The sequence below is a fragment of the Aquarana catesbeiana genome, linkage group LG04 (assembly GCF_042186555.1).
Source record: "Aquarana catesbeiana isolate 2022-GZ linkage group LG04, ASM4218655v1, whole genome shotgun sequence".
In the NCBI taxonomy this organism is placed as follows: Eukaryota; Metazoa; Chordata; class Amphibia; order Anura; family Ranidae; genus Aquarana; species Aquarana catesbeiana.
In genome coordinates, this window is record NC_133327.1 from 364919445 (window position 1) to 364943626 (window position 24182).

Genomic DNA, 24182 nt, shown 5'->3' on the forward strand with positions numbered 1-24182 from the left:
CGTTTTCATATGCGGGCGCTACTCATGTATGCGTTCACTTCTGCACGCAGGACGAGGCGCGTTTAAATTTTTTTGTTATTTTCTTATTTGTTTTACCTTTTTTATTTTTTTACACTTTTAAAAAAGTTGTTCTTTTAAAAAAAAAAAAGTGTCACTTTTATTCCTATTACAAGGAATGTAAACATCCCTTGTAATAGAAAAAAAAGCATGACAGGACCTCTTAAATATGAGATCTGGGGTCAAAAAGACCTCAGATCTCATATTTACACTAAAATGCAATTAAAAAAAAAACAAAAATGGCCCTTTACGAGCTAAGCGGCACCAGAGCACAGCGGAAGGGGGGGTGGCCCTCTCCTGCCGCCGATAAAAGTGATCTTGCGGCGAATCCGCAGCAGAGACCACTCTTATCGGAAAGCGGACTGCCGGCCGAAGAAGAGGATACCGGGGTTATGGCAAGTCCTCTTCAAACTTGGGACGTATATCGGCGTGTGGCAGTCCGTAAGTGGTTAAAGACAAACTCACTCAGGTAAGCAACAATTTTAGAGGCAACAGTGAGAGATATATACAAGGGAATGATTAAGCCATCTGTTAGACTTCTTTCACACCGAGGCAGTTTTCAGGCATTTTAGCCCTAGAAATAGTGCCTGTAAAGCACCTGAAAACTGCCTCCCATGTCACCCGAGTGCTTTCACACACGGGCGGTGTGCTTGGGGGATGTTAGAAAATGTCCTGCAAGCAGCATCTTTGGGGCGATCTGGGAGCGCTGTATAGAGCGCTCCCAAAACGCCCCTGCCCATTGCAATGAATGGGCAGCGCTTCCGAAGTGCCTGAAAAATGATTTCAAAGCGCCGCAACACTGCCGTTTTTAACCCCTTCTTTGGGGTTAAAAGTGCCCTGCACGGGTGGCCCCAGTGTGAAAGGGGTCTTAGGTTTTTGTTGTTTTTTGTGTCCCCATTGGGTAGATTTTTCCTTTAATTCTTGCCCTAGTGTCAGGAGGCCAGAGGTGCAGCAAGTGATGGGGACAGCAACAAAACAAACAAAAAAAAAGACAATGGTTTATGTAGCATAAACATTGGATTTATGCCCACTCCTCTAAACTAAATTCTTATCCTGGTGTTAATTGAGATGAGATCTATAAATGAAGTCACAAACGGCAGTAAAACTATGACAGAAATTCTGACCTTTCTAGCACTCTTTTCAAAACTAAAAAAAGTTTTAAAAAAAAGTTTTGTCTGGAGTTACGAACTTTTATTTCTCCTTTTGTGTTGCATTTAAGTGTATGTCCAATCAAAACGTTTTAAAAAGTTGTAAAAGCATGCATTAAGATAAAAAGCCTTCTGTGTGTAGCAGCCTCCTCATCACCCCCTAATTACTTACCCGAGCCCCTCTGTCTCCAGCGATCTCCATGAGTGTCTAAGCCGTCCAGGACACTCCTGCTGATTGGCTGAGACACAGCAGCGGTGCCATCGGCTCCCACGGCTGTCAATCAAATTCAGTCAGCCAATCGGGGGGGGGGGGGGTTGGGGGGGGCCAGGTCGGGGCTCCGTGTCTGAATAGATACACGGAGCTCTGACTCGGCTCGGGTGCCCCCATAGAAAGCTGCTGGCTGAGGGGGCACTTGAGGGAGGGGCAAGGAGCAGCAAAGAGGGACCTGAGAAGATGAAGATCCAGGCTGTTCTGTGCAAAACCAACTGCACAGAGGAGATAAGTATAACATGTTTGTTATTTTTTTTTTATTTTTTTTTTTATTTTTTTTAAAGACTTTACAATCACTTTAAAGTGTGTCCAATATTAAAAGCAAAAATATAATATATTGCAGCATATCAATCTTTTTAGATGTGGTAGCTGCATTAGTTTCTTTTTTATGGCTTTTTTTCCCTTTATTTTCTCCTGTTAATCCTGTAAATACCACACTTCCTAGGGAGGCTTCCCTATATCTATGGAGGGAGCCATGGTTGCCACCCATGCTGGACTTCAAACATGTCTGCCATTGTTCATCTTCATTACATAGAGGATGGTGGGATTAGTAGTTTACACAAGAAAGATTAAATTTTTTGCTTTGATTATATCACAGGAAGTGACACAGCATTTTGGCTAAAATCAACAGATAGCGGTAAAACCTTGACAGGATATCAAAAACTTGTCCTCTTCTGAAACCAAATATGTTTTAGCTGGGCATACACTTTAATAAGAACCTGCGCAAAGGTAATTAGAACTGCTAATCATAGTAACAAATCTAGTACTACAGTAAATTAAATTGTGTTCTTTTGTGACCAAAATTAACAGCTCTAATCAACGTGGTATGCACGTCTTAATCTCCTAATTGTTTTTGCTTTGATGATCAATGTAAGTTATTTTTTTTTTTTGTTAGTTGATATGCAGATGTAAAAGAAAGCTAATTTTAGCACTGGCCATTAAATTAAAAAAGGTTTGTAAATTAATGTTTGTTTGACTGTGTTATGGAGAACAAAGTAGGACATGCTGATTTTACTTTTCCTTTATTAAAGCAGTAGCAAGATGGTTGTAATCTTGGTGTATTGCATAATGTGCACTCCTGTCTACTACCATCTACTATAGTAGGTGACACCCCTGCTTAAGGCTGGTACACACGATACGAAAATCGGATGAAAAATTTGTACCATTAGATCGTTAGTACGGTGCTTTGACAGCCGATTTCGCTTTTTCGTCAGACAAAAGCTGGATTTTCAGGCTATAAATTTTTTTTCGCATGAAACGTCCGATTTTCGTTTCGCTAGTACGGGTTTGGTACAAAAAAAAATCGTAAGAGCAAGACTACGCATGCTCAGAAATGAAAGAATACATACAAAACTATTCAACACATGACGTAACTTCTGACGTTGTATTCTGATTGAAAATTTGGATCTCCACAGAGTGGTACTATGGATACGACACTTGGATATAATTTGCCGCGTCATGATAGTTGGATTATTGAGATAATTATAGTTTTTGGATGATGGACTTTTTAGGCATAACACAATCATTTAAAAAATTGATATTTATTACAAAATTATATAAAAGCAAGACAATTACATAAAATTCTCATATAAATCATTCACAAAAAATGCCTATGAGCATGAATAACGCACCACCTGTATACACAATATAATCAAAAAATTATAAAAATTATATGCGGTGCTGTCAGGGGAACAGAGTACACCAGGAATATAACCTTAAAAACATTCTGTAGGGACTTCTACTTCTGGTCTACTGGGCATTCATACAACGAGAGGATTCCCTAAACTGACTGAGCCAGTATACTAACAGTTGTCCTGGTCATCACTGTGTCAAAGACTACTACCTACCTTTTGATAATTGGCATATAGTTATCTTATAGACTAAATCTAGGTGTTTCCTGAAGTGCTATCCTCCTGAGTTCCTCTGAATTTCTACCACCATTGAGGACACTACTCTCTGTTCATCTTTACTTTCTTTACCTGTGATTAAGTAATTCGCCATAGCTCCTGAAGGAGCGTTACTTTTACGCGCAACATGTAGAGCAGAGCTGAGTTTTTAATGACACACTACCTTGTCAAATTCTATAATTCTCAAGAGTGATCAGTTTGGTCCTCCGAATTTTTTGATTATATTGTGTATACAGGTGGTGCGTTATTCATGCTCATAGGCATTTTTTGTGAATGATTTATATGAGAATTTTATGTAATTGTCTTGCTTTTATTTAATTTTGTAATAAATACCAATTTTTTTATACGATTGTGTTATGCCTAGAAAAAGTCCATCATCCAAAAACTATAATCATTTCAATAATTCTGACTTTGTATTCTGTTATACGAAAATTGTCGTATTGTGAGTAAATTTTCGACTTATGACTAGCATGCCACAAAAAACGGACGTTCGGTCGTCTGAAAATCTAAGCGTGTGTACGAGGCTTAAGCCTTCTCTGGAGTAATCTCTAGGATTTAAGATAGATCAGTAGCCTGTTTGTTCTATACCTGGTGCACATTTTGCATTTTGGTCTGTATAAGTAAATGTAGAAGCCCATCTTTTAAAGACATTCGTGTTCGCTCATGGAAAAAAGGTTTGCTTGATTTTTGCATAAATAGTTTTGAGTGCTAAGTTGCATAAGCAAATACACAAACATCATGGAAAGTTTAGGTTGTAATAACTGACAGCATTATACACACCTTCATTTTCTCTTCTCAAAATCACAAAATAGTGTAATTTCAATGTGATTACTTCAATGCAGATGTTCTACATAAAAGTCAACTATATTGTAATGAGCCTAAAACACTTAAATCAGCAATATAAATGCTGTACGTTTTTCTATATAAACTAAGATTTTGCCATGGTCTGCTTAAAGCAGAACTTTACCCATAACAACTTGATTAAAAAAAATGCTCTTTAACAAGGAACATACATTCCACATCGTTTAAGTAGTTTTTTAAATTAAATTTAAGCAGGTACAATAACTGAGGTAGAATCAATAAGTTCACTGTTATACAGTGAGATACATGTCGAGTAACGTAACAATACAACAGTGTAAAGTTCTGGTCTAATAATAGGTCCAGGAGGTTGCGATAAACCTTGCCAAATATGTGAACTTGTGGGGAGGATAGAGGATATGGGAGTAGATAGGGCTGGATAGGGGGAAAAGGGGGGTGGAAAAGGGAGGGGGGCAGGGCTTTTTTTCAGCGAGAACGTGGGGGAACGCAATTCCAGCACCCCCAGCACTGACTGTATGTAATGGTAAGGGGGGCTGGGGTGTGCTGCAGGGTCTATTGATACTGGCTGCTGAGGGATCTATTCTACCTGGATGGGATCTATTTTTGCAGGGGGGGTCTATTCTTACTGGTGGGGGTTCTATTGTTACTGGTGGGGGTCTTTTATCGCTGAGGGATCAGTTATGGCTGGGAGAGATCTACTGTTGAGGGAGTCTATTGATGGTGGCTGTGAGGAGCTCTGTTATTGCTGCCGGGGGATTTTGTTTCGGTGGCCCATTGTTAATGTTGGGATCTATTGTTGCTAGAGGGGGCTTTATTGTTACTGGCTATAGGGGATCTATTTTACTGCTTTTCTTGTTATCAATAACAAATGTCATACAAATTACTTATCACCACAAAATGATACTTGGTTCTGTATTCTCTAAAAGGGCAGTAATGGGAGGTAGGTAGAGGGTGCTCGGAGGTGGGTAGAGGCGGAGAAAAGGGGTGACTCAGAAAGGGGGAGTTCCTGCACCTATTCTCTGAGAAAAAAAAACCCTGGAGGGGGGAATAGGGGGTGCAACATAGTAAGCTAGGAATGTCAGGATACCAGTACAAATAATGTCACATACGCCATTATTATGTGAGCAATCAGAATGAAACCATACATTTAGGATTATGAAACCATAGTGACCATGTATAAGTACATTTAGCATATGCAAGGTTCATAAGAGCAAACCTCTTTTCCGTATCGCATCCATAGTTGAGATCGCTGACCGTCTTGGATATCGACGAGACTGTGGAGGTTTTCCACAGTCTGGTGATGTTTAGTTTTACTGCATACAGTAGGTGAACTACAATACTTCTCGAGTTAGGAGGGAAATGTTCTAGACCAACATGAAGTAATGCTATATTGGTGTTGGGACTGACTGGTCTGCTAATTATCTCAGAGATCAAAGTAAATATTTTATTCCAGAAAGAGCTTATTGATTTACAGGATCACATAATGTGTAATAAAGAGTCAAGTTTGCCACAGTGTCGCCAACGCAGTGATGAGTGCGTAGGGCAGGGGTAGGCAACCTTTGAGAGGTGGAGATCTACCTGAACAACATAAAGAGAGCAATGATCACCAGTGTTTGGCACCCCCTTTAAAAAAAAAAAAAAAAAAAAAAAAAGAACTTAATTAGCAAGGCCTAACTAAATATTAAGGAAAACCATAACTATAAAAAATATAATAAAACAATTGTCACAGTAAAAATATAAACTTAACCTACCTTAAAAGTGGACGGTGTCAGTAGGGCAATTGACAGTGGCAGTAGGGCAGTCGATGTTGTCAGCAGGGTGATTGACAGTGTCAGTAGGGCAGTGGCTGGTGTCAGTAGGGCAGTAGCTGGTGTCAGTAGGGCAGGTGGCATTGGCTGGTGGCAGTAGGGCAGGTGAGAGTGGCAGTAGGGCAGATGAGGGTGTCAATAGGGCAGGGGCTGGTGGCAGCAGGGCAGTGGCTGCTGGCAGTAAGGCAGTGGCTGGTAGTAGTAGGGCAGGTGACGGCAGTAGAGCAGTGAATAGTTCCCCTTTTACATCACCCCTTCCCCCACAGTAGTGCCCTCTGCCCCCCCCCCAGCAATGTGCTCTGCCTTTTTACATCCCACACAGCAGTGTCGATGTCAGTGCAGCAGTGGAATAGTTCTACCTATAGAAGTGTACACAGATTTCTGCTGTGCCCGCTGTGAGGAGAGGTAAGCTCAGCGGAGGAGGCTGAGGGGAAGACTGGCGCAGAGGTGAGGAGTTTAGCAAAGAAGAGGTGTGTTGACTATCTACCCATCACCCCCACGTGGTCAACCGCGATCGACGGGTTGCCGACCCCACCGGCGTAGAGTATATTCTTGAGAGTTTTACAGGCATTAGATACCATTGGTGGAGGAGTTTAATGTACGACTCCCAATGATTTGCGTAAATTCCACATTAATAATTATTTGTGTGCACTGTAAATTGCCTCCAGCATTTCTTCTTCTTGCTGGAGGCTGCCATTTTGTTGAAGCCCAGAGCCCCTGAACAGCAGTAAAGCGGAACTAAACCCATCAATTAGGAGAAATTATTATAAAATTGTTTAATTGGCATAAAAAAAGCATACCTCATAAACATTTGATACATGGTTGAACATGAGTATTTTTATCTATACAAGACGAAAATCTAGCTGGTACCCGAGGGGAGTGGTTGGGCGCCATCAGTGGACGGTGTTGCCACTGAGGCGAGGCCATCACTCTTCGATCTTCCATGCTTAGCGTGACATTGGGAGGGGCCCGGGGAGTGTCGGGCATTATTTACACCCCCTTGGGAGTCTTGTTCACACTGTGGCTTTCTCTCACACATGCACATCACGTGTCAGAGCACATCTTTGTGCAATAACTATCCCTGCGATTTCCTCTTTTTATTGCTATTATCGCACACCTTTTTGTTTTTTTTTTTTTTTCACCCTTCCCCTTTTTGGGAAACTGCATGATTCTCATGCGTTTTTTTTTTTTTTTCCACCTTTTTTTATTCTCTTTTCTCTTTTGTAGTATATGTTTTCTTTCACTTTGTATCCACTATACCTTTCACTTTTCCGGGTAACAATGGGTGTTGGTTTCTTATCCACGATTATGTATGGGAAGAGCCCAGGGAGTGTCGGGGGTTACAAATACCCCCACTGGGAGTCTTGTTCACACTCTGGCTTTTCTCCTCATACATGCACATCATGTCTCAGAGCATGTCTCTGTGCAATGTCACCAGGTAACTATCCCTGTGATTTCCTCTTTATCACCAAGGCTACACACCACCTTGTTTTTCTTTGGGGTATTGCATGAATTTTCTCTTTATGTGATATATTATTCCTTTCACATTGTATCTACTACGCTTTTCACTTTTTCAGGCAATAATGGGTGTTGGTTTATAGTTCATGAATACTGTATGTATATACTGGTACCATTCACACGTATTGGTCCAGTATTATTTTCTCTACAGACATATTTGAAATCTTTTCACCCTTGCCTATTACGTTTGGAGGGTGCTCCTGGGGTGTGTCGGTGCGCTCGCTTCCTCCTTGGGTTCACTGCTTTTCTAGAAAAATTTACACGTAAGTTTTCCAGGGAGATACAGATCTTGCTTGCCCCTACCTTGTTTCTTACTATCTTGGTAAAACATTAGATCCTATTTGGTACCTTTTTTCATTTTTTCCAGTTATGCTATGCATTTGCTCCTGATGAGTGGGGACTGGCCACGAAACACGCTGATCCTATCAATGTCATCAAGTTCCCAAAACATAGCTTGACCTCAACTGTGATTTATTTGTATCTTATAACCCTTTTGTATCCATTACTCAAGAAGCATTTGGCTTTTTATACCAATTACTTCCATGGGATACTATGCGATTTCAGATGCATGTGTTTGTGTGTGTGTGTAAGTGTGTGTATATTTTTTTTATATATATATATATATATATATATATATATATATATATATATATATATATATATTATAATATAGAAATTCATCTTTTCTGTATGCCATCGTCTTGTATATAGCTAAAAATACTCACGTTCAATCATGTATCATATGTTTGAGGTATGCTTTGTTTATATGCCAACTAAACAATTTTATAATTTCTCCTACCACGTGTCTTGTGCCTCACTCAAAGTCCCAAAAAACCCTTCCTTTTATAGGGATGGAGGTGCATGTTATCATGCACCTCATTTAAAGTCCCGAAACCCCTTTTGCTTTCTAAACCCATCAGTTTAACGGTTTTAAAAAAGTTACATTTCTGGAATAACGGGATTGCTAACTGTCACATTTGCTTGTGTCCTTAACCAAACTGTAAAATCATCAAATGGCTGGTATCATAACTGATCACATGTGCAGCACCATGGCAGTTGCAGATCAAACAGAAGTAGCTTCCTTGGCTGTAAAAGATAGGAGGGTTTAATTGTGCTTTTAAGATTGTCAGTAGATCGGCCTCTACAAACTCAGCAGTGCCTAAACATGAAGAGCAACTGAGCATGTGCAGAGCAGGGTGAGACAGTGTATTACTGGATTTTACTCAGTACTTATTTTTAATGTTTTCCATAGCTATACCTGCAAAAGGGGGCAGCCTAAAGTGATCTAGCAGGACTTAATTTTTGACTGAAGTTCCACTTTAATTTTAAACCTTGGTGCCGACGGCGCATGAATACGGAGCCTCTCAGGGGGTGGGATTTGGCAACGAGCAGACGCATATTTGCATATCACATTGTAAACGGCTGCGCAGAGAGCGCGCTCCCACCACAGTTACCTGCGGCTAACGGAAAGTTACAGCCAATCATGGCGGTCTCGTGACCATAAACCCTGCCTCGCTGCATGACATCTGAAACCACTTTACAGGGCCAGGAGGCGCTGGCGCCAAGGGGTTCAAATCCACCATAATAGTAGCCACTTACATCATCACTAAGTGGCAATGCAGGCTCCTGCAGAGGAACAATTACACAGGAAGAACTCTCCTGTGCTTTATATGTGCCAGCATCCAGTATCCCTGAGAAAATTCACTTCAACCAGCTCCCCTACTGTTTGCGTTGTCCACCTGTTAGCCAAATGGTTGACTGGGTTTCCTCAGATGCTTTAAATGCTGGGACTGGGTAAAGCAGAGGAGTCTTTTCTGTTTACTTTTTCTTCACAGGAGCCTTGATGAGCAGTTTCTGATGATGTAAGTGGCTTTTCATTCATTTAGATCAGGGGAATTAAAGTAAAATTAATTGAGGCCCAGCCAGTAATTTTCTTCCAGTGGAAATCCAGATCCATGTTTTTGCTGGGGCCAAGATTCATCACATAACCCTGACCCTCATGGTAAAACCGCTGGGTTCTACTGTGTGAACACTTGTTAGTATGAGGTCCTGGAAGTGGCGGTGCAAAGCACATTTTAAATTTGTTGCACTGTGTACTTTTTTTTTTCTCTTTCAAATATATTGAAATGTCAAAATTACAAAAAAAATTAATTTCAATAATTTTTTATGCAATGCAGCTCAGTTGTGGTGCACAGCAGCAGACTGTACATGAAGCATTTAGTTCAGCTCCAATCCATTGCAGAAAAATGCACACAATATGCATTTTTTCACACTGCTCTGCGCCCAGGGGCGCTGTTGCAGTGTACACAGGGTACATAGATAACAAGAGTGTTTGTGGTTTTTTTTTTTTTGTCTTTTGTTTTGTTTTGTTTTTTTTTTCAGAAAAATAGATCTCTGCGCAAGTGTGAACGAGCCCTTACATCAGTGTCTCCAGACCTCCCACCACCACCACCTTTTACATTAGTATCTTAAGACCCCCCATTCACATCACATTCACCCTTTTACATCACAGTCCCCCTTTACATCCCAGACCCCCTCCCCTTCACATAAATGCCCTCAGCTCCGCTTTCACATCACAGTACCCACTTTACATTGCAGTCCACTCTTCATATTTCCACCCCCTTTACATCACCCCCCCCCCCCCCCCCATTTTTACATTAGTCCCCCTTTTTCATCACAGTTCTCCCATTATCTCGCAGTCCCCCTCACATCACAGCATCCCCCACCCCTTCACCGTCCTACCTTACATTGCAGGGCAGAGGGTGGGAGGAGCTGCCCAAATTTCTATAATAAAGGTGGGTAAATGATTGTTTTGGACCACCCCACAACCAATCACCTGCTTGTTAACTGGAAACGTCCTGCCCTCCATCCAGACCTGCCGTGCCTCCCATATTTTGCCCTACCTTGAGGATGACAGCCGCAGCGGCAGGTGGTAGAGGACTCTCGGGCTGCTATTTGGTTATTCTGCAGTCTGGATATGACCAGATCCAGACCACGGTCTGCCATTTAGTGATGCCTGATTTAGATTAAGAGAATGAATACACCATGTCCGTTTTTATGTGTCATTTGGTCAAGTATATCACCTTTATCTGTAGGCAATGTTTAAATGAAGTGTATATATAATCAATCAGCACAAAATACCTAAATGCTATGAATAATGCAACTGTGCACTAAAAGATTATAACGTAATCCAGAAAGACACTATAAAAAAAAGAGTGCAGCGCATAAACCTTATTAAAGCATATAAAACAGTATAACTAAAAGTCCAATATTAATCCAGAAAGGGGTAGGAGGAGGACTAGCGGTCCCATCAAGCACTAAAGAGATTCCACATGACAAAGCACAAATCCAGATGCAATAGTGATAAACCCTCCACCTCCAGAGCACTCGCTTTGCTCACTTCAAGATGTGGACCATTGAGATAACAGATGGTCAACAACACATGTCCCATACGGGTAAATCATCCAGGTAGACCTCCAACCGATATCCCAAGGGTTATGGATGGTGAGACAAAAACAAATCTAAGTGCTCAGTGGTAGCTAGTTGTAAAAGCTTTATCTAAATAAAAATGGCTACTCACAAAGGGGTTAAACATAAGCGCATTTCTAGAGCAGACTCTGTGGTGTAAGAAACCCAGGACGGCAGTGGGTGACATCAGAAAGTGGCTCCTCCCCCGTACGTGTTACGTTCATAGGAACATTGTCAGCGGGGCGGAGCCATCATCAGTGGTATACATCTTAATGTGAGGGAAGTGAGTGCTCTGGAGGTGGGGGGTTTATTGCTATTGCATCTGGATTTGTGCTTTGTCACGTGGAATCTCTCTAGTGATTGCTAGGACTGCTAGTGCTCCTCCTACTCCTTTCTGGATTAATATTGGACTTTTATTTATACTGTTTTATATGTTTTAATAAGATTTATGTGATGCACTCTTTTTTTTTTTTTTTTTTTTTATGCAAAGTTTAAATTGAAGATTTACCTGTTTGAATATGTTAACCACATGCCGACCAGCGCACGACGATATACGTCGACACAATGGCACAGCTGGGCAAATGGGCATGCAGGTACGTCCCCTTTAAATCACGGCATTGTGGGCTCTGTGACCGTGCCCACGGGTCCCGCGGACTCTATGTCCGCCGGGGGCCCGCGATCGTGTCACGGAGCGGCAGAACGGGGAGATGCCTTTGTAAACAAGGCATTTCCCTGTTCTGCCTAGCAACATGACAGAGATCCACTGCTCCCTGTCATCGGGAGCAGTGATCTCTGTCATGTTCTAGTGAGGCAATCCCCCCACATTTAGAATCAGTCCCTAGGACACACTTAACCCCTTGATCGCCCCCTAGTGTTTAACCCCTTCCCTGGCAGTGTCATTTACACAGTAATCAGTGCATTTTTATAGGACGGATCGCTGTATAAATGACAATGGTCCAAAAATAGTGTCAAAAGTGTCCAATGTGTCCGCCATAATGTCGCAGTCACGATAAAAATCGCAGATCTCCGACATTACTATTAGAAAGAAAAAATTAATAATAAAAATGCCATAACTCTAAACCCCTATTTTGTAGACGCTATAACTTTTGCGCAAACCAATCCATATACGCTTATTGCGTTATTTTTGGTAAAAATAAAAAAAAGATGTAGAAGAATACATATCGGCCTAAACTGAGAAAGAAATTTTGTTTTTTTTATATATTTTTGGGGATATTTATTATAGCAAAAAGTAAAAAATATTGCTTTTTTTCAAAATTATCGCTCTTTCTTTGTTTATAGCGCAAACATTTAAAAATGCAGAGGTGATCAATTACCACCAAAACCACCAAAAGAAAGCTCTATTTGTGAGTAAAAAAGGATGTCAATTTTGTTTTGGTGCAACGTCGCACGACCGCGCAATTATCAGTTAAAGCGACGCAGTGCCGTATCGCAAAAAGTGCTCTGATCAGAAAGGGGGTAAATCCTTCTGGGGCTGAAGTGGTTAAAGCCAAGCACATGGGATGTACTTGGGTTTTAACTTGACTATATGTTCCAAATTCACATTTAAAAAATTAGAGCTGACCTCCTGCAAACCACTAAATAGACATGAAAAATATAAGGAAGATTATTTTACTTTCTAAGGCCCCTTTCACACTGGGGCGGTCTGCAGGCGATGTTGCGCTAATAATAGCGCCTGCAAACCGACCCGAAACAGCCGCTGCTGTCTCTCCAGTGTGAAAGCCCAGAGGGCTTTCACGCTGGAGCGGTGCGCTAGCAGGACGGGAAAAAAAAGTCCTGCTAGCAGCATCTTCGGAGCGGTGTATAATACCGCTCCTTCACCGCTCCTGCCCATTGAAATCAATGGGACAGCGCGGCTATACCGCCGGCAAAGTGCCTCCGCAGTGGCGCTTTGCGTGGTTTTTAACCCTTTCTCGGCCGCTAGCGGGGAGTAAAACTGCCCCGCTAGCGGTCCGAATACCGACGGTAAAGCGCCGCTAACAATAGTGGCGCTTGACCCCCGCCCCAGTGTGAAAGGGGCCTAAAGAATTTGTACTTCTGGCCATCTGAATCTAATGCCGCGTACACGCGGGAGGACTTTACGACCGGACTGGTCCGGCGGACCTTTTGACAGACTTCCGACGGACTTTTGAACGAACGGACTTGCCTACACACGATCACACCAAAGTCCGACTTATTCGTACGTGATGACGTACGACCGGACTAAAATCAGGGAGTTGATAGCCTTAGCCAATAGCTGCCCTAGCATTGGTTTTCGTCCGTCGTACTAGCATACAGACGAGCGGATTTTTTCGACCGGACTCAAGTCCGTCGGACAAATTTGAAACATGTTCCAAATCTAAAGTCCGTCAGATTTTTGACTGAAAAAGTCCGCTGCAGGTTCGATGGAGCCCACACACGGTCGGATTGTCCGCTGGATTCGGTCCGTCGGACCAGTCCAGTCGAAAAAGTCCGCCCGTGTGTACATGGCATAAGATGTATACATCATCACATGGAAAAAATAAGTACAGTTACTACTACTTCAAATTAGAATCAGGTCTTCAAGAATCGTTACAAATGAGTAGAACCTCCTTAAGGAGTGTGAAAGTGGAACCTGACTTTTTGAAACCTCAGAAAAACAACCTACAAGTGGCATAGATTTCAAGTGACTGCTAATTTGTCCAGGACTAGTCACCCCAAGAGCTGCCCGTTTTGATGCTAAAAGAAAACTCCAAGGACCCCAAAATGTATTTGTGTCATCTGCAGATACGGTATCTGTGTGCCAGGGAAAAAGAAAAACCATTGCTGCCCAAAAATAACTTTAGAGAGAGACAACAGCTTTTCACTGACCATATGGGCAAAGACCAGGCCTTCTGGAACGATATTCTGTGGACAGATGAATCATTTGTTTGGCTACAGTAACAACAGACAGTTTTGGTGCAAGCTGCAAACAGCATTTCAGTATAAGAATCTCATAACAACAGTGAAACTTGGAAATTGTATGGTTTGTGGTTGCTTTGCTGCTTCAGGGCCTGAGCAGCTTGCAGTCTGGGAAGTGCAGCTGGGTCTAGGCAGCTTGCATACATTAGGTGACTCTGGGGGTTATTTAAGAAAGGCAAATCCACTTTGCACTACAAGTGCAAACTACAAGTGCAAAGTGCTCTTGAAATTGCACTGAAAGGGCACTTGGAAGTGCAGTCGCTGTAAATCTGAGGGGTAGATCTGAAAATGAGGGCAAGCTCTGCTGATTTTATTATCCAATCATGTGCAAGCTAAAATGCTGTTTTTATTTTCCTTGCCTGTCCCCCTCGGATCTACAGCGACTGCACTTCCAAGTGCACTTTCAGCGCAATTTCAAGTGCACTTTGCACTTGTAGTGCAAAGTGGATTTGCCTTTAGTAAATACCCCCCCCCCCCCCCCCAACTTCTGCATCATATCAAATTGTGAAAAAGAGATGTCATGTGTTCAAAAGCTAAAGTTAAACCAGAAATGTATCATTCTACATAAATGATCCAAGGCACAAAGAAATGGCTGAAGTAGAAATAGAGGGTTATGGCCTATTATGGCCTAGTCAGGTAACTGTTTTAAATCCCATTAAAATGTTGCAGGAGAATTTGAAACAAGCAGTTTGTGCAAGGAAACCTACAAACCTCTTGCAAGTGAAGGGAATTTGCAGAGTTGATTCAAAATGGCATAAATTACTTCTTGTGGACAACGGGGGCAAAACAGGTCAGGGATGTACTTTGTTTTTCCACAGTACATCATTAATTTCTGTTGATATGTTTGTTGAACGTGTCCATGTAGGCACAGTTTTTAAGAGGATCTAATGTTTGCTTGTTCACATATGTTGGAAAAGTCCAAAATTACCATGTGTACTTACCGTTTCATATGACTGCATGTCTATGGCATTTTTGCATTACGTGAAACGGAAAAGTGTGCCTACAGTAACCGTTTTTCTTCTTGCCTGACTTTGCACAGGGCTCTGGGATCAGATACTGGAGGGTCCACCCGCAACCCAGCATCTCACTGTGGAATAGTGGGCTTTAAACCCACATATGGACTTGTTTCTCGTCATGGCCTTATTCCCTTGGTAAACTCTATGGATGTTCCTGGAATTTTAACCAGATGTGTAGATGATGCTGCAACAGTGCTTGGTAATTTACCATATATTTGTATTTAGTAGTGTATGTGAGGAAGAAAAATGCCCATTTACAATACAACCCCAATTCCAAAAAAGTTGGGACGCTGCGTAAAATCTACATAAAAAAAGATTGCAATGATTTGCAAATCTCATAAATTCATATTTTATTCACAATAGAAAAGGGAAAACATACCAAATGTTTAAACTGAGAAAATGTACCATTTTAAGAAAAAATTAGGTAATTTTGAAATTGATGGCAGCAACATGTCTCATAAATGTTGGGACAGGACTACAAAAAGCTAAGTGGTTCTAGCAAGGAAGAGCTGGAAGAACATTTTGAAACTAATTAGGTTAATTGGCAACAGGTCAGTAACCTGATTGGGTATAAAAAATCTTAGCATATTAGATAGAGTCAGAGTGTCCCAGAAGTAAAGATGGGCAGAGGTTCGCCAATCTGTGAAAAGCTGCATCTAAAAATTGTTGAACAATTTGATAATGTTCTTCAACGTAAAATTGCAAAGACTTTAAATATATCATCATCTATAGTACATATTTTCGTCAAAAGATTTCAAGAATCTGGAGAAATCTCTGTGCGGAAGAGACAAGGCCGAAATGCAATATTGGATGCCAATAATCTTCGGGCCCTCAAACAGCACTGCATTAAAAACAGCCATAATTCTGTGATGGACATCACTGCATGGGACTCAGGAATACTTCCAAAAATCACTGTCTGTGTACATAGTTTGCCATGCCAGCCAAAAATACATGTTAAAGCTCTATCAGGCAAAGAATATGCCACATATGAACATGATCCAGAAATGCTGCTGTCTTCTCTGGGCCAAAGCTCATTTAAAATAGCCTGTGTTAAAGTCGAAAACTGTTTTGTGGTCAGATGAATCGAAATTTGACATTCTTTTTGGCAACCATGGGTGCCATTTCCTCTGGGCTAAAGAGGAGAGGGACCTTCCAGCTTGTTATCACTGCTCAGTTTAAAAACCTGCATCTCTGATGGTATGGGGCTGCATTGGTGCATATGAAATGGGCATCCACGTCTTTTTCAGGGGAGGCCTTGTATATTTCAGCAAGACAGAGCTAAATGGCATATTACATGTATGACATCAGAATGGCTTTGTAGCAGAAGAGTCTGGGTGCTTAACTGGTCTACAGTTCAGACCTTTCCCAATTGAAAATATTTTGCACATCTTGTAACGAGAAATAATATAACAAAGACCCAGGACTGTATTCCCATACATTTACGGAGTGTTGTTGAAAGCAGAGGAGATGCTTCACCATGGAAAACATGGGGTTGTCCCAACTTGTTTGAGAAGTGTTGCTGGCATCAATTTCAAAATTGCAATTCAATTTCAATATTTTTTTTCTTAAAATGGTACACTTTCTCAGTTTAAACATTTGATATGTTTTCTGTTTATCTTTCGTGAATAAAATATGGGTTTATGAGATTTACAAATCCTTGCATTCTGTTTTTATGTAGACTTCACACAACGTCCCAACGTTCCAATTTTTTGGAATTGGGGTTTACAAAAAAAAATTTTGCTTATAGCTTTACTTTTCAAATTGGACAGGTAAAAAGTTGTATAGTAAGTATGAGACCATCAGTTCCTGGGGATTTGTCTGTGTTCATGTCCTTAATCGCTGCAGCCAGTTCCATCCACAAGATAGGGTCTTCCAGTGTTTTAGTTAACTGGAGTGTGAGCTTGTGAAGAGGTCATTTACAAAAATATAAACTCCCTCAGCTGTTCTCAGGGAGTGAATTATTACATACAGTACTTAAATCTATATACAACTACGTATAAAGATCACAAGGAAGCAGACACCATTATTCAAGTGCTCTGTGTCACAAATAAAAGTGCTACATGCTTCACAACTTGGTGTCCAATTACAGTCTATATTCAGTGTTGCATTCACAGCATGCCGCATGTATTGTGCTTCCCCAATCCTCTTTATGAAGTCACCACATGGATCGCCTCCACCCACACGAAACACTCACTAGATATAATGACCCTTTAACCCCTTCCCGCTGAGCGTACGCAGATGTGCGCCCTCGGCTTTCGGGGGTTATACCGAGATGATGCCCGCAGCTGCAGACATCATCTCGGTACCGTTTTTTAGAGCGGGCGATCGGCTTTCCAGGGATAACAACCGATGCGGCTAAAAGCTGCTCGGCTGTTATCCCGAAGGAGCGGGAGGGGATGTCCCCCTCCCTCTCACCGCTGTGAACGGGCCTCCCGTCCCACTGGGAGACCCGATCCACGATCCACCACTTCCAGCGGCTAGGGACAGACTGGCACGAAGCCGCAAACGGCTTCGTTCCAGTCTCCTGATTGTAAACACGGAAGTGATGTCACTTCCCGTTTACTCGGCTGCCAATGGCGCCGGTTTAAAAAAAAAAATACATTATTCAGAATCGCCGCAAACGGCGATCTGAATACTCTGTAGTGCAAAGGAGGGATCGGGGGTCTTTTAGACCCTCGGTCCCTCCATAAAGAGTACCTGTCACCACCTATTACTGTCACAAGGGATGTTTACATTCCTTGTGACAGCATTAAAAGTGATCAAATTTTTTTTTTTTAAACACAATGTAATAATATAAAAATAAGAAAAAAAAATTTTAAAGCGCCTCCATCCCCGCAAGCTCGCGCAGCAAAGAAAACGCATACAGAAGTCACGCCCACATAGGTAAACGGTATTCAAATCACACATGTGAGGTATCGTCGGAGCGAGAGCAATAATTCTAGCACTAGACCTCCTCTGTAACTCTAACCTGATAACTGTTAAAAAATTTAAAGGGTCGCCTATGGAGATTTTTAGGTACCGTAGTTTGTCGCCATTCCACGAGTCCGTGCAATTATAAAGCGTGACATGTGTGGTATCTATTTACTCGGCGTAACATCACATTATACAAAAAAATTGGGCTAATTTTACTGTTTTTTGTTTTTTTTTTAATTCATGAAAGTGTCCCTTTTCCCAAAGAGTTGCATTTAAAAAACCGCTGCACAAATACCGTGTGACATAAAATATTGCAACAATGGCCATTTTATTCTCTAGATTCTCTGCTAAAAAATATATATATAATGTTTGGGGGCTCTAAGTAATTTTCTAGCAAAAAATACGGATTTTAACTTGTAAACACCAAATGTCAGAAATAGGCTTAGTCATGAAAAGGTTAAACCCAGGGTTAATATGTGCTTAAGGAGGGGTTTCCACCACTCCTTCTACCATTTTCTGTCTCCACCAGGGGTTTTCACCACTCCTTCACTACTTTAAATCCATCAGCTTTATGCCAAAGACCAAATCGACCCTTTATTCACCCAAAGGGGGTCGCTTTACCACTTAACCACCACTTCTTTATAAAGCACTCATATGTATGTCACACAGAAAAATCATAAAAGAATTCCATAGCGTAAAACCATTTTTTTATTTTAAAAAGTTTTAAAACAATCTCACTCACATAGATGGTGCTGTTCACCAGCACCCAGTAGGGTTGTACGGTGGACCTGGTACTGCAAAGAAAAAAATGTAATGCCTGGGTGCTGGGGGACAGCACAATCTATGTGAGTAAGATTGTTTTAACATAATACCTGTATCCTTGATCCCATGTTTGATGAACATGCCACAGAGGACTGGATTAGGGTTTCCCAAATTAGGAGAGGGTCACTATCAGGAGTCAAATTGGTTGAGAAATAATTAGGTTCTTTACTTTGTCCCTAATTTGGGGATCATTTTTTAGGCTCTCCCAACCGGGCCATAGCCGAAAGACGGCTACAGCGCGGTCGGCTTATTCTGGGTGGGCGTCCATGGGCGTCCTCCCAGAATCCTGCTCTCGCGCGCCCCCGAGAACATCTGTGACCGCCGGGTCCAGGGAACCCGGCGCATCACGGGTCATGGTAAACAGCCGCTGATTGCAGCCATTTACCATGTGATCGCTCCGGACGATCACTTGTAAACAAACCGGCGTCATGTCATGACGTCGGTTCCTCCCTCCCCTCTGTGTACTGATCGGTACAGTGTGAGAGGAGAGGGGGAGAGATCGGATGGCTGCAGCACTGTGGGCTGGATGTGTAGTACCCACAGCGCTGCTCAGTGACAATTGCAGTCACATCCATGGATCCATTCATCCATGCTCAGCCATCCCTCCATACTCTAATACCCTGCACTGCCCTGCACTACCCTGCACTACCCTGCAATACTCCGCAATGCTCTGCAATTTTTAACCATTTCCCGCCCACCGGCCGTCATATGACGTCCTTGACTTTGTGCGGGGATATCTGAATGATGCCTGCAGCTACAGGCATCATTCAGATATCCGCTTTTTCAGCTGGCGATTCCCAACACCATAAGAATGATCATAGTGGCTGTTCCACTGCTTGATCGTTCTTACGGGAGGCGAGAGGGGACGTCCCCCCTCCCGCTCCGCCCTCAGGTGCTTCTACCATCGAAGCCAGGATTGTTTTTTTTTTTTTTTTTATTTCAGGCTTCCCAACCTAGAGGTGATATGTGGGGTCTAATTGACCCCATATCTCACTGTAAAGAGGACCATGCCATATTCCTATTACAAGGGATGTTTACATTCTTTGTATTAGGAATAAAAGTCATAAACATTTTTTTTTTTGGAAAAAAGTGTCAAACTAAAATAAATAAAGTAAAATGAACAATAAAAAAAAAAAAAAATTTAAAGCGCCCCTGTCCGTGTGCACGCATGCAGAAGCGAACGCATGCGTAAGTCCCGCCCACATATGAAAACATTGTTCAAACCACACATGTGAGGTATCACTGCGAACTTTAGAGCAAAAGCAATAAAACATGTAACCAGTAAAAAAATTTAAAGCGTCGTCTATGGAGATTTTAAGTAGCGAAGTTTGGCGCCATTCCAAGAACGTGTGAAATTTTGAAGGTTGACATGTTAGGTATCTATTTACTCGGCGTAACTTTATCTTTCACATTATGCTAAAACATTGGGCTAACTTTACTGTTTTGTTTTTTTTTTTTTTTAAAGCACAAAACTGTTTTTTGTTTTTTTTTAAAAAACGCGTTCGAAAAATTGCTGCGCAAATACCGTGCGAGATAAACTGTTGCAACGACCAACATTGTATTCTCTAGGGTCTTTGCTAAAAAAAATATATAATGTTTTGGAGTCCTATGTAATTTTCTAGCAAATAAATGATGATTTTTAAATGTAGGAGAGAAATGTCAGAATTGGCCTGGGTGCTCCAGAACGCCTGAAGGTGCTCTGTGCATGTTGGGCCTCTGTATGTGGCCACGCTGTGTAAAAGTCTCATACATGTGGTATCGCCGTACTCGGGAGTAATAGCAGAATGTGTTTTGGGGTGTAATTTGTGGTATGCATATGCTGTGTGTCAGAAATAACCTGCTAATATGACAATTTTGTGAAAAAAAAATCTTGATTTTTTTGGGAAAAATTTTGGGAAAAAAACGACAACTTCAAAAAAACTCACCATGCATCTTTCTAAATACCTTGGAATGTCTTCTTTCCAAAAAGGGGTCATTTGGGGGGTGTTTGTACTTTCTTTCAGGGGTGTAGAGACCTTTGAGATTGAGAGATAAAATATGGATAGCTAGCGATGTGTTCTTGGCAGACATGGTAGGCGTACGGTAAAGGAGAAGTATGGGATAGGCTAAATAATTAACAAATATTACCATAATCCTGAATCGGCTATCCTGTCTTTCCTCTCATTTTGATTTTCCAGCAGGGGCACGTAATCTATCATGTAGGTCCCTGTAACCGTCCCTTTGCTGTTTTGCAGTTGTGTCCCCCATCCTCCATGGTTGCTGTGCCCGTTGGGCTCCTTCTCACAACCCTGTTCTGAGCACAGGCAGCACAGCTCCTCTCCCCCTCCCTCCTCCTCCTCTCAGCACACAGCTCAGATCGATTCTCTTACAGGCAGCCTCTATCTGCAAACTGTTATGCTGCACAGCTGTTTTTATCTGGAACTTCATAGGTCAGAACTGCAGCATAACAGGCAACTACACAGTGTGCAGATAGAATCAATCCGAGATGGGAGGGGGAGAGCAGACAGCCCAGAGCTAACATCAATCAAACAGAGGAGAAGGAAAGGAGGTGGATGCCGACAAGATTGTCGGCATGAAAATACAGAGAAGACTTTAGCCCCTCCCATGGGTATTTACCTCAAATTTATCAGAAAGTATGCACTTCTCAGAGGGCTGGAAACCGTTTTATGTATTAGTAACTCACAGGGAATAGGATGAAGCTAAAAAAAAGGGAAACCCATATTTCTCTTTTAAAGGCAAATGGTGGTAGACTTGGAGTAGAGTGGGTCAAATGTAGGGATACTAACAAAAAATTGATTAATTTGCATAATAGAATTTTTCCAACTTCAAGTCAAAATGGTCACCAAATCATGTTTAGAGAAGTATGCAATTTAGAATAAGCTATAGAGATGTTTGGACAACAGTTCTTTTTATTCCCAACGTAACCTTAAGATATATTGGTACCACAATACACCTCTTTGTTTTTCAGGTTTGCTTGCTGGGCATGATCCACTAGACTCAACAACAATCCAAGATCCCTTTCAAACATTTACACTTCCAGATGTGATAGATGTAACCAATCTTTGTGTAGGGATTCCAAAGGTAATAATCAAACTTTCATAATAATACAATTGAAATACATAATGACATGTTGTTGAAGAAAAAAAAAAGTTTACTTACAATGGAATTGGTAAAACAGTTGCCAAATGTCCACATCTAGTTTTTTTTATTTTTAGTTCTACTGCATAAGTAAAGTAGAACTAAACTCAAAACTGTTTTCATTTTGGGAAAGGTAAGGGAGGGTTATAACCCTTGTCAGTATAGTTTGTTTTGCCATCTGTGTCACATTACTATGATTTCTGTCCACTTCCTGTCCTATAGCCAAAACAGGAAGTGAAGGGAAATCCCTCCAAAGCCAGATCATTCCCGGTTGTGTCCCCTGTGGAAGATTCCCCTTTATTTCCCTTCTTGTACCAACCCAAAATTTGGTACAGTATTTTCTTTCTCTTTCACTCTCAGTGATAACGGTAAACAGAGGGTGAATCTCTCTAATATCAGCAATAAAAACCTGACAGATGTTCTAATCCCTCTCCACTCCAAAAGGGAAAAAAAAAGGTTTGCCTATAGGCCAGTTTCACACTAAGGTGTTTTTTAGGCGGTTTAGCGTTAGAAGTGGCCTCTAAATAACGCCTGGAAACCGCCTCCCATTCATATCGGTGTGACTTTTCACACTGGGGCGGTGCACTTGTGGAAGTCCTGCAAGCAGCCTTTTTGGGGAGGTTTTGGAGCACTGTATACAGCGATCCCAAAATGCCCTCCCCATTGAAATGAATGGGCAGCACTTCCGAAGCACCGCAAAACTGGAGCTTTTAACCCCTTCTTCGGCCACCAGCGGGAGTTAAATGTGCCCCGCTAGCGTCCGAAAAGTTTTGCTTAAACGGCGGTAAAGCCCCGCTAAAACGAGCAGCACTTTACCGCTAACGCTCGGCAGCCCCAGTGTGAAAGTAGCCTTAGTTATACTTTAACTACCACTGGGCATTTAAACCCCCTTCCTAACCAGACCAATTTTCAGCTTTCGGTGCTCTCACTTTTTGAATGACAATTACTCAGTCATGCAACACTGTACCCATATGACATTTTTGTCATTTTTTTCACACAAATAGAGCTTTCTTTTGGTGATATTTGATAATCTCTGGGTTTTTTATTTTTTGCGCTATAAATGAAAAAAAGACCAAAACTTTTGTAAAAAAAAAAAGAAAAATGCATTTTTCTTCATTTCTGTTATAAAATTTTGCAAATTAGTAACTTTTCTTCGTAAATTTTGGCCAAAATTTATACTGCTATATATCATTGGTAAAAATAACCCAAATCAGTGTAAATGATTTGGTCTTTGTGAAAGTTAGTCTACAAGCTCTGGTGCCAATCATTGAAAATTGATCACTTCTGATGTACTGACGGCCTCTCATCTCATTTCTTGCCCACATACAGAGGCCCAACATGCAGGGATCACCATCAGGCGTTCTAGGGACATAAATTACACATATAATTTCTAGACTACCTCTTACGCTTATGAAGATCACCAGGACAATGGAAACACCCAGAAAATGACCCCATTTGGAAAGTAAACACCCCAACATATAATCTATGAGGCATAATGAGTCTTTTGAACATGTCATTTTTTTCCCACAAGTTTTTGGAAAATGTGGAAAGAAAATGAGTTGTGTTTTTTTTTTTTTTTTTTTTTTTAACACAAAGTTGTCCATTTATAAGATATTTCTAACACATAATATGTATATAGAAAAAAATGACACCCCAAAATATATTCCGCTACTCCTGAGTATGGCGATACCACATATCAGACTTTTACACAGCCTGGCCACATAGAGGCCCAACATGCAGGGAGCGCCGTCAGGTGTTCTAAGGGTATACATTTCAACTCTAATTTGACTACCTATTACACTTTTGTGAGGCTCTGATGGGAACTGTATTGCCATGGATGTATCATGGATGAGCACTGATGTGGCACGGATGAGCACTGATGTGGCACGGATGAGCACTGATGTGGCACGGATGATCACTGATGTGGCACGGATGATCACTGATGTGGCAGAAATGAGCACTGATGTGGCACGGATGAGCACTGATGTGGCACGGATGAGCACTGATGTGGCGTGGATGTGGTATGGATGATCACTGATGTGGCACAGATGATCACTGATGTGGTATGGATGTGGCATGGATGAGCATGAATGAGCCATGGATTTGGATGGAGCACGGATGGATGGATGAGCCATGTATGGAGCACAGGTGGAGCACGGATGGATGAGCCATGGATAGAGCACGGATCGATGGATGGAGCCTGGATGGATGGACGAGCCACGGATGGATGGAGCATGGATGGATGAGCCATGGCTGGGCATAGATCAGCGCTGTGGGAACTTCAGATCCAGCCCACAGCGCTGCTGCACCCGGCTCTCCCCCTCTCCTTACACGCTGTACCGATTGGCATGAGGAGAGGG

The 24182-nt window shown here is 41.7% G+C and overlaps 1 protein-coding gene across 1 annotated transcript in view; it reads left to right on the forward strand.

Annotated features, from left to right (window-relative positions):
• The window catches only part of QRSL1 (glutaminyl-tRNA amidotransferase subunit QRSL1), a 70407-nt gene that overhangs the window by 26576 nt on the left and 19649 nt on the right, over positions 1-24182 (forward strand). The window contains 2 exon segments of the mRNA XM_073627020.1: positions 14973-15148; positions 21653-21765. Of these exon segments, the coding sequence (XP_073483121.1) occupies positions 14973-15148; positions 21653-21765 (289 nt within the window).